This window comes from Gordionus sp. m RMFG-2023, chromosome 1 (genome assembly GCF_954871325.1).
Source record: "Gordionus sp. m RMFG-2023 chromosome 1, tfGorSpeb1-WG-v2, whole genome shotgun sequence".
Classification (NCBI taxonomy): Eukaryota; Metazoa; Nematomorpha; class Gordioida; order Chordodea; family Parachordodidae; genus Gordionus; species Gordionus sp. m RMFG-2023.
The window spans coordinates 24,067,927-24,083,624 of record NC_088775.1 but is presented as its reverse complement, the minus strand read 5'-3'; the positions used below and the strand labels follow the sequence as shown (position 1 = coordinate 24,083,624).

At 29.4% G+C, this 15,698-nt stretch overlaps 1 protein-coding gene across 4 annotated transcripts in view; it reads left to right on the top strand.

Annotated features, from left to right (window-relative positions):
• The window catches only part of LOC135929153 (G patch domain-containing protein 1-like), a 56,742-nt gene that overhangs the window by 32,749 nt on the left and 8,295 nt on the right, over positions 1–15,698 (top strand). Inside the window, exons 13-18 of one of the 4 annotated variants that reach the window (XM_065465891.1) lie at positions 106–371; positions 1,384–1,573; positions 5,133–5,344; positions 5,593–5,695; positions 5,926–6,036; positions 11,303–11,454. In XM_065465891.1, coding sequence (XP_065321963.1) covers positions 106–371; positions 1,384–1,573; positions 5,133–5,344; positions 5,593–5,695; positions 5,926–6,036; positions 11,303–11,340 — 920 coding nt within the window. In that variant the 3' untranslated portion in view covers positions 11,341–11,454. Of the gene's footprint in view, positions 1–105; positions 372–1,383; positions 1,574–5,132; positions 5,345–5,592; positions 5,726–5,925; positions 6,037–11,302; positions 11,455–15,698 lie in introns of those variants that run through there. The other 3 variants (XM_065465816.1, XM_065465753.1, XM_065465706.1) reach the window with 3 other exon arrangements.

The following is a 15,698-nucleotide window of genomic DNA, read 5'->3' as shown; positions in this document are numbered from 1 at the left end:
ATTTATATTCATAATGAATGAAAGGATATTCTTAAAAAAGATAGTAAGAAAAAGATAGAAAGTACAAAAAAATACTATAAACAAATAATTACCTTTACTTGCCAGAATTCTTATTCAAATCTTTAAACTATTCCGGCCTCACCGAATGGGAAGCTGAACGCGAGAAGGTCGAATTCATCAATATCCTGCGTTTCACTGGAATTTTTAATTTTACTCAATCTTCCCATTCCAGTCTTCCGGTTCACACGGATCGTAAAAATGACCACAAAGCTTTCGAAAAAGATTCTCTGGGCATGAATGCGTTAATGAGTAGATTCAGAAAATCTGCCACCAATCTCACTCTTAGAGATGAGGAAAATTCTTATTTAAAAGTTTTTTTATATTTGTTATAAAAGAAAGAATAGGTTTAGAGAATGGAATACTATTTTAAAAAACTGCTAACTCAATATTTTAACCAAGAAAATATTGCTTAGGCCCGAGATTTCGCTAATAGATGTCCAAACCTTTGTGCCATCTCTAAGCAGAGTCCTCAATTTTGCGTAGCATTTTCTGAATAAAATATTGAGTTAGCCTTTACTTGAACGGGGTGGGGGGGGGGAGGTTGGACAGACTTCGGGCAGATAGAAATGTAAAGGTCAAGGAATTTATTTTTCAATTTAAAACATATGTATTATGACATCTATACAATAATAAGTTATTAAATATAACAAATGTGATATGCCCGGGTCGAATTTTTACCTAGCCGGTGGCACCGGATATCTAATAAGTATACACCATTTTTGTGTATTGAATCGGAAATTATACTTTGAAAAACATAATTATTTTATGACAAGTGTTTTTAAAATAAAACACTTCTAAATAGGAAGAGGGAATCCAATATCTAAATTGCTACGATCTGTATTTTTTTGTATTGTTATAATACAGGTAGGTCAAGATTTTTTTACTCTTTTGATTTTAAAAATTCTTAAAATTTAGGTTCTGAATATCTGTAAAATGTGAATCTGAATGAAAATTCGAAATAATTATTGGACTTGTGATTCCCTGTTGAAATAACGATTGATATTTATTGTTGAAGTGGAAACCAAACCAGTAATACATGTTAAAATCATGCTAAGGAGTAAAAGTTAAGGACGATACCATTTGAATTGAGAATTCTGTTTATATCTAGATAGCATCTTTGCACACTGATGGAAGAACAGATTAATGTCGCAACCTAATCGCAAACCTATTGTGACTTCTAATTCTCGCTTAATTAATAACATCCCTATAGGCAAGGTAAACTATACAGTCCAATGATGCCCATTATGGAAAATTTGAGATTTAGGGATATTTAATTGTCAAGTATCATTTATTCTAAAAATATATGTTCCAAATTTTCTCTAGGAAAACGAGGAAGAAGCGGCCTTGGCGCGTTTGATAGAATCTAAGCAATTCGGTTTAGGATTGACACGTATCATCAGTGATTGGCATCCCGACCCTATCGTTTGCAAAAGATTCGGGGTCAAATATGTGGGAGAAGATTTACAAAACGTCGGAAATCAAGGAATCAAAGAAATCGAAGTGTTTAATAAAGGTTGTTTTACTGGTTAACGGTGCATATATGCACCACCTCCTATATATCATATTTAAATATAGTAGTTTTTATTTTAAAATATAATAAATAAGGTTTTTATATAGTTCAGACATTGTACTTCAAAACTGGAAGAAAAAATATGAAAAAAATATTTTTTTATGTCCCTAAGAAGCCCTCAAATTTATGAGGTCTAAAATGCAAAATTCTTTAAGTGATCTCACGAGCATATTATGGAATTATTTCGATGAAAACTAGTGTGCATTTCTTTTTAGATATATCAATATTTATCAATCATTTTTGAATTTTTAAATAATTAAAATTTTAATAGGTAACCACATAAAGTTGACTGGTGCATATATACACCGTTAACCATCTAGCAGTATAAATTATTTTATAAAATACAAAAAAATCAAATTTAACATAATAAATTATAATTTTTTATATTATACTTAAAACCCGTCACTAAGGGGAGGAGGGGTGGGGGGTAGTTTGAGCCCCCTGAAAATTTGAAAAAAAAATTGTATGAAATTATTCGCAAATATTCGGTTCATAAATATTCATAAAAATTTTAAATTATTTGTAATCTCTTCCTTGCTGAACATTTTATTTTTAAATTTATTTAATTTTTTCTTATTATGCACCTGTTTTGTCAATTCAATCAAAATTATCAAAATAATAGATGACTAATTAAAAATCAAGATTCTACGAAAATAATTTGTCTAAATATGTAATTTTTAATAAAATTTTTAAATGAATCGTTTTCTGACAATTGAACACAAGCGCTTGCTCAACTTTTTGAAGAGGAACCAATTGAAGAAAGAGATATAGTTATAATTCCTCCAAACCCCTCTGCAATTAGTGATGAAGAAGATTTCGACGAAAGTGACTTGACAAATGACGTAGCTTTGCCTTCAGATACAGCTGGAGGAAATTCATAATTCAGTTGATGACGACCTTCCAGAACTATCTTCTACATAAAGCTATTCTCGAATTTCTCACAATTTAAAATGGAGAAAAACAAATGCAATATATTCTTCAAGGCCTTTCAATGGGTAAGAGGAATATGGAATAAAACATGAAAATGATTTACAAGGTAAAGGTCCATCAGTTATATTTTCTTTAATTTTCGACGAAGACTTATATTCCCTAATTGTAGAACAAAGTAATATTTATGCAAAACAAATGAATAGACCTAACAAATGCATAACTATACAAGATATTAAAAGATTTATTGGAAATCTATTATTTACTAGAAATGATAGCGATATATCTTCTATTCCAATAATCCGGAATACAATGACCCAATTATAATTTCGAAATTGAAATATAATATTCATTTGGTAGACAATACTGAAATAGATATATATGATAGATTTTATAAAGTTAGGCCTTACATTAATATATTGAATAATAAATTTCAACAATTCGGAATTTTCAAACATCATTTATCAATAGGTGAACAGATGATACCATATCGAGGAAGACATTCTTGCAAAATGTTCATAAAAGGAAAACCAATAAGATTCGGATACAAATCATGGATATTGGTCTCTTCCGACGGTTATGTATTCTCATTTAATATATATCAAGGAAAAAGCCAAAATAAATATGAATATTTATTAGGTGGAAGTGTAATTATAAAATTATTAAAAGCATTACAAAAACCAAATTATCAAAATATATTTTGCTTTACCTCATTTAAACTTTTGTCATACTTAAAACAATGGGATATTTTGCAACTGGAACTGTGAGGGACAATAGAATAGAGCATTGCCCAGTTGAATCTATAAAGGTTGTAGCAAAAAAAGAAAAAGGATATTATGATTATAGGTTCGAAAAATCAAACGAAATATTTGTAGTTCGTTGGAATGATAATTCGGTGGTAACCGTTGCATCGACATGCCACACTACTCTTTGCTTTCTAATGTTTCAAGGTATTAAGAAAATATTTTCTAAAATATTAATTCCTCAGCCAAATATGATATGCTTATAACAAACACATGGGTGGAGTTGATCTGTATGATAATCTCATTATATCTACTTATAGAATAAAAAAAGAGGAAAAAAATGGTGGTGGCCAATATTCACCAATTTATCGATGTAACTTTGGTAAATTCGTGAATCGAGATGACAAGAAGAGTTTGCTTACATTTAGACGAGAAGTTACTAACTACCTCCTTCGAACACCAGTAAAAATTGAAAAAAATTTAAGTACAGGGCACGCCAGCCAGTTTGCATTACAGAGTGAAAACCCAACTGATTCGGACATTATTTATCCAAAATTATAGATGGAAAAAGACGAAAATGTAGATATTGCCATTTGCACTCAAGATATATGTGCCAAACATGTCAAATCGCACTTCATATTAAATGTTTCAAGAATTTTCATAATATATAAGCATTTTCTTGTTTTTTATTATAAATTACAAAAAAAGAATAAAGATTTTTGTTGTTTTTTGATCTTTAAGTATTATATAAAATTTTTATCTTTTTTAACCTCTTAATGGTTAACGGTGCAGATATGCACCAGGCTAGATTTTCTATTTAGGATTATTTTTTTCGGCTGATTTTTTTAGAATATCATATTTGAGCATTAATCAATATAATTTGAAAAAATTGAGCATTTTTATCCACTAGAAAAATCTTGACCATTAATGGGTTAAACTGATTCTTAATATTTTAAATAGGGTTTAAAAGGTCAAAATAGGAAAGAATTTTGAAAAAATGAAAACGAAATAAAACAAATGGAAATAATAATCATTTATTTTTTATAATGTTGTTTGGTTAGTTAATCGTTTATTTTAAACATGAATATCTCAAGATAGGTCTACGAAAATAAGAATCGGATCAGATAGATGAACTATTAATATTAAAACCGAGTGATTATATTATTCGAATAATTATTATCCGTTTCTATTCGAACTTTTTTATTTTAATAATATCAAAAACCAAAAAAAAATTCTTAAATTTTGTTGGAAATAGTTATTATAAACACTTACCTTCTAATAGGAACTTAACGAACGCTTGAGGGATATGAATAAACAAATATTGCTAATTACTTTTAATAATTTGATTAAAATATGAAAATGCTATTATTAGGCAAATAATTTTTCATCATTCAAATCAATATAGGGTATTTTATCATTCGTAAAGCATGATGCACAAATAACAAATAATCCATGCACACGTATAATTTAAAATTAATAATTTTTATATTAAACTATAAAAATAATATTTTTCAACAATCACCCTCATAAATTAGGGATTTAAATGGAATATTTGTGATAGAAATCGAAACAGTCGACCAATAAGGTATTAGTATTTAGTCATACCCCACCCCCTCCTTTTACATCTAATAAATATACCTATTTCTCCTTTTAATCCGAAATTCGTATTTATTTAATAATTATCATTCATCGCCACCAAGTTGTAATAACGTGTTGCTCTGAGATCCTCCCTAGCTGTGCCACCCCATTAACATACATAAAAATATCTTGGAATTTTATATCTTTATTTTTTTCGCATTATAAATAATTATTTTAATTTCAAATCCAAAAAGCTGCTTTGAACACGTCCTTGGTTACTGATCCCCACTCTTCTCTGCCTTCTTTTCAAAATCTACCCTTCCCAACTCAAAACACGGAAACTTCGCACATTTTACCTAGCGAATTCGCTAACCCTAACGAGGAAAAGGGCAAATGGGTTCAGGAATATGATGCGCGTTCTGAATCCGATGATTCTGACAGTACAAAAAAGAATAAAATGAAAAAAGTGACGATTTTGGAAAATTGATTTAATGTTCAATCGGATTTTCAAATTTTTAAGTTTGATGATTTTGAATTGGTTGGTTGTCTAAAAAAATAATATAGCCTCTTAATAACTCCACACAGAAGATATATTACATTTGTTAAAACAAATCATCCAGGTTCCCTGCCTAAGGAAACGTCATAAATTTAAATTCGATATAATTTTATTTTTCAATATAATTTTTTTTTATACTATCTTTACACTTGTTATAGAAACATATGGCTATCGATCAGCAATACCAGTCAGCTGTTTCAGAAGATATTCTTAAAGCCATATTTGACGCATCTAGCTCAGAATCAGAGTTGGGTGATGAAGGTGAGCTCACAAAAATAAATAAATCTAAAGGTATGTTAATTTTTTTTAGTTTTTAAGGAAATAATTGTTATTGAACCAGGAAGAATATTTGAAGGATTTAAATTATAGGAATTAAATTTGAATAAGAATCAAGTAAGATTGATGAAGGAAATTTAAAATAGAATGAATAAAATAAAGATATTCTTAAATGACAATAATTATTTTTCTAAACATTTTACATCCAAATTTAGATGATCTTATAGATAAGTTTATAATGGAAATTATTGAAGCGACTCTGCCCTCTAAATTATCCTTACATGATTCTGGTAAAGATGGGAGCAACGATAATGGGTATCGAGATGGTAAATAATTTATATAATTTTTAAAGAAAAAAATTTCTATAATACATTTTCATTTTGGACTAATTTGAAAATTAAAATCACTTTAATATAAGATGATGTTGGAATTATAGAGATAAAGATATTGGCACTAAAGATCTGCAAAGCCTGGCCCTTTCTAAAGCCTTAATCAGACCGGATAATTTATGAGAGGGATGTGAACCTGAACCCGGGTTTAAGAATTTTATATTTAATTTAATGGAAATTTTCAAAACAGGAACTTTATCGAAACCAATTTTCTAAGTGGGGTCCGACCCTGCCCCAGGTCCATTTTACCACGGGGTTAATGAGTTGTTCTTAAATCGGTCTCTGTTTGTTCTGTGTTTCAAAATGCCTAACAAAACAATTTTTAATTTCCTAAACCCGGGTTCGGGTTCACATCCCTTCAATTATTAATTTTAATAATTTTTATTGCATCATTCTTATTTTAAAAAGCAGTTGCCTCATACCCTCCATCCCACCACTTTGTAGTATCCACTGGTTGGTATAGAAATAGATAGCTATAAAGGAATGATATAAGAACCTTAATTGACACTAGAAATTAAAATTGATATATATTAAAAATATGAGGGCCTGAAAATTTATACGAAAAAATTTAACAAGCCAGCTCGGACTTTTCATTAAGTTTTAATTGACTGGGCCTGACTTTTCGTAAAACTTTAATGAGTCTAAAAAAAATTTAATGTGTCGAACGATTTGTATTTAAAAAATTTCCGGGCCAGATCTGGTGTGCAAGAATTCTTAACGGTTCGGGCTTTAAGGATCTCTAATCGTCACCATAATATAAAAAATTACCGAATTAATTTTGATGTATTTATCTATCACAAAATTCAGAGATGATAAATTGTATCTCGATATTTTTTTAAAATTTTAGATATTTTGTTATACTAAGTTTATCTTGGGCTGTGACCTCTGCATGCGCGTAGCCAGCGGGAGAGGGAGAAGGGGAGAAATGCCCCTCTGTGGCAAAATTTTTTGAAAAAGTTTAAGGCTCAGGCGTTTAGCCAGCTGGGGCTGGGAGAGAGAAGGAAAAATCCCCACCCTCATCTCTGTAGCAAGAATTATGAAAAATATAAAAGGCTTCATGAATTGTGAAATTGCAAAGTATGCTATTTCAAATACATTATATTCTATTCTAAATATTAGTAAAAAGTTAAAATTAATTTAAATATTAATTTCTTGTATATTAATATTTTATCTCACGAAAATTTTAAGTTTATTTCACATTTTTTAAACCTTAAACACGTATGGATATAACAAAATTTATCAACCAAAAGAAATTCTATTTAATTTATATCTACTAATAACTATGAAAATTTCTAGAATGTATGAAATGTTCAGATATCCAAATAGACAGAATTTTGCTGAATATAATTATTTCTGATATTTCTTGTGATACAGAAAGAAAGACCAAAGCCTGCTTAACAAGATGGAGCCTTCGACATAAAGCTGTTACAACATTTTTTAAATCTAGAAGAGAAGCCATTTTGTATGCCCATGGAAAAATAGCAGGATCACCCGAAAGAGATATTTCATGTGAAACTGATACATTATTAGATTTAATATGACTGCGATTTTTTTCATTGGTATGTATTAATAAATTATTTTGCAAATAAATGGATTTAGCTGAAGTTATGAAAATCGCGAATTTTATTATATTACAACTTAAAAAACCAAGAAATAATAACGATCAGCCTTTCTTGAGATTTTGTGATACATTTTAATATAAAAAAAGTTACCCCCCCCCCTCATTGAAAATTCCTGGCTACGCGCTTTCCTAACTGGAGCATTTTAGCTTCTCAAATGCTAATTTTCATTAATTTTTTAATATTTGCTAAGATTAACACGAAAACTCTTCTTGCATGAATGCATTGTCATGGTGCTTACAGATTAAGCAATTGCGATTCAAGTACTATTGCTAAACGGCTCGATTTTTAAAAACGGCTAATGCAATACTATCAATGAGCTAAATCTCCAGGTTTGCGTAATATTTTGGTTAAAATACCGGTTTAGCCTTTTTTTTAAATGGAGCCGTTTAACAACACTAGATTCAAGCGAAATAAAATCATTCACAACTTGTTAAAATTGAGGCAATATTGAAATATATAAAATAATATATTTGACAATGGTAGAATCACGCTAATTTGAACGATATCATATGTAATTCATTATTTGATATTCTATATGTGTAAAAATCGCGCAATTTCAACTACTATTAGGCTGCATCATAATATGGGATTTTAAATCGTCATGACTTAATAAAAACATTTTGAATTGTGTGGAAAGTCACGCGTTGGACAGGTCCTCCGGAAGAATCTAGATACAGATTCTTTATAAAAAATGGATCTTTGATACAGATACTAGTATCTTATTCAAAATATCAAAAAGATACACGATAAAAGATACATATATTTTATTAAATGATAGTATCTTAAATACAAGATACTTTTATAAAATTACCAATTAAATTAGAATAGTTTATAAAACACAATTTTTATTATTTATAGGTGAAGACCATTACGCATATAATGATAATGAATATTTACAATAATTAATAAAATATTTAAATGAAGGGTTAATTATAATAATTGAAATAGTTGGAGCTAAGAACGTTGGCATTTCTACCACCGGGGAGATGGAGAGATCGATGGAATTCGATGGTCCGGGATTGTTGGAGAGTGGGGGGACGAGGTTTCATTTTAGTCATCATACCTAACTCCAGTCGCGGGTCGCACAGAATGAAGAAAACAACATTTTAATTAACGCATGTGTTATATAGCAATTTAGTACATTTTCTTTAATTAAAAATGGTCGTCGTAATCGAAAATATCAAATGATTCATTCCAAATAAGTAAAATCAAATGTGTCAAAAATAAAATACATCATAATTTTTACTTCCAGATTTTGCATATTTTTTTCTCTTTTTGTAAAGATTTAATACACATCGGCCATCCTTAAAACAAGCTAGGACCAGTTTCAAGTGAATAAAATATAAAAACAAGTTTTTTTTATCATTTACAATTTCGTGGCAAAGTATTGGATAATGATGGACAAAGGGGAGATAAAATGACAAACAATGTAGGGACCAGTTTCTAGTGAAAAAATATAATAACAAGGTATTTATAATTTACCAATTCGAGTAAAACAAAGTGAAGAATAATAATGGACAAAGGGGACAAAATGACAAACAATGTAGGAGGCTTTGAAAGAAGTAGTATTATAAAAGAATTTTTAGTGAAGAAAATTCCATAACATATTGTAATAAACACAACACTTCTCCCCGCTTAAATACTGCTACCACCTCACCGCCGGATCAGGGCGGATTTACGTCCTCAAAAAAATTTAAAGTGTAAAATACGTACAGCCTTCGCCGCATCGCTGGTTAGAACGGATTTTAGTCCTAAGTTAATTTACTTGGAGACACAAAACATCAAACAAAAATGATTAGGCATACGCCGCACCGCTGGGTTAAAGCGGATTTCTAAGTTACTTTATGTAGACCCCCCTCCCAAAAAATAGAGCGCCATGCGTTGCATCGCTGGGTTATTCCGAATTTACGGACCTACTTTCCTTTATGTAGACCCCCTCCCCCCAAAGAACGGCATATGCCACACCGCTTGGTTAGAGCGGATTTATATCTCTACGAGAATTTAATTTTACAAAAAAAATTAAAAATAAATACAGAACACAAAAAAAGATACGGAGTTTCTTTGGATTACAACAATAATGATCTGCATCTGGCCTAATTTTTCAAGCCTGGCCCGGCCCGAATCCAAATTATTTTTTTAAAATAGACCCCATCCCTCGGGCCCGGTACGGGCCGGGCCGTGATTTGCAGCTAAATTATAATAATATGCATTTTAATATTTCTTTTAGCCCTCTCATAGCATCGACAGGATAGGATTCTGGTATTTTTAATGGGAGTTGAAATATTAATTTGCAAAAGAGTATTTAAAATATTAAATTAATTCATTATTTTTTAAGATAAGCAAATTTTACAATTTATCATCTGCCGTTTCAGCTTATTTATAATTGAGCCAAAACTAAAAAACTTAGTAATTTTAAAAAACCTCCTTAACCCTTTCTTGCACAAAAATTTACTAAAAAGTCCGATTTTGCACAGATAAAATTTTTTATTGAAAATAATGGAAATATATTGCAAAAATCTCATATAATTTCGTTATAATTTTATTTTTAAATATAAAAAATATTTCATAAGTTATTACAAAAATTAAAGTGGGGCATCTGCTATCCCACTGTGCAAATAAGTATATTTATTATTCATGATACGGTTTAAAACAATTTCGATTTTAAGAGAGACATAACGCCACAAATCTGAACGATGTTCATCGATAATTGTTGAACAATGATGAGAATATCTTCTTCTTTGACATCTAATCTCTAAAGGCACTTTTTTTTTATTAGATTATTCATTTTTGTCAGCATACCACTCCTAAAGTTTTTCATAGTCATACAAGGTCAAATTTTATAAATCGAAATCAAAAGATTCGCTTTTAGGAGCCAAAGTATTATCATTGTTTGTATGGTTATGGATAAGCAGCTATTCAAATGTATTTTCAGGCATTAGTTTGGCTTTATTAATCTTCGAAATCGGACATTATTCTCCAATAATCCCGGAAGGCTGGTATTTCTTTCATCCTCATTAGCATGTTTATCGGTAAAAAAATTACTCCAATTTCAAAAATATTGGCAGATTTAAATCTGTAATAATAGGGTTGGCATGTCGGTCAATTTCTAAAATATTATTAGAGAATAAATATTTTGATAAATTAACTAGTATGCATTAAAAGCATGTTTATCAATCTTATTAAGTTACAATTTATTTTAAAATATACTTGCATCATAAATAATCCAAAACAAAAGAATTTTTTTTGTTACTAAAATAAATAAATACAATAATTTAGCTAAGTCATGGTTTATTATGAATTTAAATTTATTTAATATTTCGCCCAGTATAAATTATATTTAATTCTCATTTATTTTACTTCCACTTGCTACATTTGAATATAAAAATTAATTTTCTTTTAATTTTTTCTGGTCAGATTTACAAAATAATTTATTCAATTCTGGTAAAATGTTATATATTTTATTATATTATATTATAATATTAAACCAAATTATTGAAATAATTAGAGATAATTATAAAAAATTAAGTTTGATTAACTTTACAATAATCAAAATTTTTTTAAATTAAATTTTTATATATTAGGGATTATGGTCAAAGCATCAAGTTTGGAAACATTTTAAAGAAGTACGCGATGGAAAATCAGTTAAAGCAGTATTCTGCAAGATGTCCTATATTACCCACGTTGATAGAATGGTCAAGCATTTAAGCAGCTGTACTATGTGCTCTGCCATAATTAAGGAAAAATTTAATTCAAATTCAAAAATTTCAACCTCTACAAAAAATCCCATAAATGTAGTCTGTAATACTTCTAGCTCTGACGAAGAAAAGGGTGAAATTATTGAGAATGATTATCAAATTGACAATATTTTGTCTTGTGACTCAAGAAAATTTGATTCCATTATCTCCAATCAATCTACAAACAAGGCGATTAAATGCAACTCTCAATCTTGTATAATCGGTTTTATAGATAGAATTAATCCCAAAGAAAAAATTGAGCTAGAACAATTGTTTGCAAAAGCTGTATATGCGAGCAATTTACCTTTCCACATCACTGAAAATCCCTACATCCAAGAATTCTTTAAAAAATTACGTCCTATTCACACTTTACCCAGACGAAGGCAGCTGGCTGGTTATCTATTAGACAAAGCGTCAGGAGATATGTAGGCGAGAGTTGCAGATATAATAGATAAATCTCCTCACTTATCAATTGTATCAGATGGCTGGAGCAACATCAGAAACGAGAGTATTATTAATTTTATGGTGATGACGCCTGTTCCAGTATTCTACAAATTTTTAAATACTGAGAAAAATCGTTATACGGCAGATTATATTGCCAAGGAATTTAAAAATATAATTCATGAATTGAATCCGGTAAAAGTATATTCTTTAGTTACTGATAATGCCGCTAACATGAAAGCAGCCTGGAGAATTCTATGAATCTATTTATAATCATATACAATGTTATGGTTGTGCAGCGCACACTTTGCAGTTATTCTTTCACGATTTCGGACGATTAGTATTTGCCCGTAATAGGAATCAACATGGTATACCATCTACATTAAGTACATTTAGCCTAACAAAATGGGGATCGTCAATAAAATGTATGGAGCGAATACAAATATGTAAAAAAGCACTTAAAGCATCAGTTGTCGAAGGAGCTATATGTGATATCTGTCCTATAGAGATTACAAATAATATATTAGATGAAGAAATATTTTGGACAAAAAATTTAAAATTTTTAGATATACTTAAACCTTTAGCTACCTCATTGTTGAAAGTGCAAGGGGATAAATGTACCTTAGCTCATGTAAAAAACGAAATGCTTAATTTGGAAAAATACATAATACAATCATGCCATAATTCTATATTTTCTCTATCTGAAGAGAAAAAAATTAAAGTTATGTTTGAAAAGAGAAGAAATGATCTAAATACATGTGCCCACAATGCAGCTTATTTATTGGACCCTCAATATCAAGGGGAGCACCTTACTAGCATTGAATTTGATGAAACGTGTAATATGATACAAGAATTAGGTATTTTACAGGGTGATAATCAAAATATTTTAAGTGTTATAATAAATTTTAAAAGCGGCATATTTAATAGCCAAAATATGTGGAAAGTGGTAATTTCCATAAGAAACATCAGATTTCGGCCTCAAGTTGGTGGAATGCACTTTGCCTACCTTTCCCATTAAGAAAAGTAGCCAATATTTTATTAACATTTCCTAGTTCAACTTCTTCATCAGAAAGAAATTGGTCGGTTTGGGGAAATATTCATACGAAAAAAAGAATCGTTTGAAGATTTCTACTACAGGAAAATTGGTAAGAGTATACCATAATTTAAGATTGATTAAAAATATTAGAGAAAATAATGATATTATCTATCTATGAATCGGAACAAGACTCTTCTATGGAGGACGAACTAACTATAGAATGAATTAAAAAAAATATTATGAAATTAAATGTTACATAGATTTATTATAATATATATATACAAAATAAAGTTAATAATGACCTAAAAAACATTTATTTGAATTTGACCGGTCAAATGTACAACCCTGGTAATAATAACTATAAGTACTTTGGGGAAAAAATATTTACTTTAACGTTTCATACTTTGGGTTGCATATAAATTAGTTTGAAATGTCCAAAATTCCATAAAATCAGATACAAATAATCGAATTATTTTATGAAGTTACAGCATCTCCGATATTTTTCGGTCCATGTTTATTAAAGTCAATAAGTGTTGAAGGAATTAATCAAGGATCATTTTCCCAATATTTGGTAGTATATAATAAAACAAGGTAATTCAGAGGATTTTTTATTATAATCTGAACTGATATCCTTTCATCAATTGACGGCTTCTGCATAATCCATTGAAACCAGGGTTGGCATGTCTGACTGGTCAATTGACCGGAGGAGTATTTGACTGGTCAAATACGGTCAAATACTCTAAAATATTAATGGCGAATAAATATTTTGATATAATTAACTAGTATGCATTAAAAGCATGTTTATCAATCTTATTATTTTTTTATTAAAATATAAATATGTAATTTTTCTAAATATAGTAATATTTTTAGTTATTTTTTTGCCTAATCATTGCCGTTTCTCGCCTTCTTTATTTTTTTCAATTCATTTTTCTTAAAAAAAATAAAAATACCCCATTTATTATAATCATAATATAATTTTTTCATTCTTATTTTTTAATAAATTTGAATTTTATTTAATATTTAGCCGAATATAAATTATATTAATTCTCATTTGTTTTACTTACACTTGCTATATTTGGTTTTTAAAATTAATTTTCATTTTAATTGTTCTGGTCAGATTTACGGAATATTATTCAATTCTGGTAAAAAGTTTATTATATTATATTTATAATATTAAGAAATTATTGGAATAATTGGTCAATAATTATAAAATAGTTAAGATTGATTAACTTTACAATAATCAAAATCATTTTTTGTTAAATTTTAATATATTAGGGATTATGGTCAAACCAAAGCATCACGTTTGGAAACATTTTCAAGAAGTACGCGATGGTAAATCAGTTAAAGCGGTGTGCAAGTTTTGCAAGATGTCCTATATCACCCACGTTGATAGAATGGTCAAACATTTATTAAGCAGCTGTACTATGTGCCCTGTTATAATTAAGGAAAAATTTTATTCAAATTCCAAAATATCAACCTCTACAAAAAATATCACAAATGTAATTTGTAATACTTCTAAGTCTATCTCTAATGAAGAATTGGGTGAAATTAGTGAGAATGATTATCAAATGAACAATATTTTGTCTTGTGACTCAGGAGAATTTGATTCCTTATTTCTAATCAATCTACAAGCAAGGCGATTAAATATAAATCTCAATCTTGTATAACCGGTTTCATAGATAGAATTAATCCAAAAGAAAAAAATGAGCTGGATCAATTGTTTGCAAAGGCTGTATATGCGAGCAATTTACCTTTCCACATCACTGAAAATCCCTACATCCAAGAATTTTTTAAAAAAATACGTCCTATTTACACATTACCCAGGAGAAGGCAGCTGGCTGGATATCTTCTAGACAAAGCGTCAGGTGATATGGAGGTGAGAGTTGCAGATATAATAGCTAAAGCTCCTTACTTATCAATTGTATCAGATGGCTGGAGCAACATTAGAAACGAGAGTATTATTAATTTTATGGTGATGACGCCTGTTCCAGTGTTCTACAAATTTCTAAATACTGAGGAAAATCGCCATACGGCAGATTATATTGCCCAGGAATTTAAAAATGTAATTCATGAATTGAATCCGGTAAAAGTATATTCTTTAGTTACTGATAATGCCGCTAACATGAAAGCAGCCTGGAGAATTCTAAAATCTGAATCTATTTATAATCATATACAATGTTATGGTTGTGCAGCGCATACATTGCAGTTATTCTTTAACGATTTTGAACGATTGAACGCCTTCAGTGACCATATTTCAATAATTAAAAAAATTGTTAAATTTTTCAAGAATAAACACATACCAGCTGCAGTATTTTCCCGTAATAAGAATCTTCATGGCATACCATCTACATTAAGTACAATTGCCCAAACAAGATGGGCATCGTCAATAAAATGTATGGAGCAAATTCAAATATGCAAGAAAGCTCTAAAAGCATCAGTTGTTGAAGAAGCTGTTTGTGATATTTGTCCCATAGAAATTACCAATAATATATTAAACGAAGAATTTTGGACGAAAAATTTAAAATTTTTAGCTATACTCCAACCTTTAGCTACCTCATTGTTGAAAGTGCAAGGGGATAAATGTACTTTGGCCCAAGTAAAAAACGAGATGCTTAATTTGGAAAAACACATAATACAATCATGCCATGATTCTATATTTTCTCCATCTCAAGAAAAAAAAATTAAGTTTATGTTTGAAAAGAGAAAAACTGATCTAAATACATGTGCTCACACAATGCTGCTTATTTATTGGACCCCCAATATCAA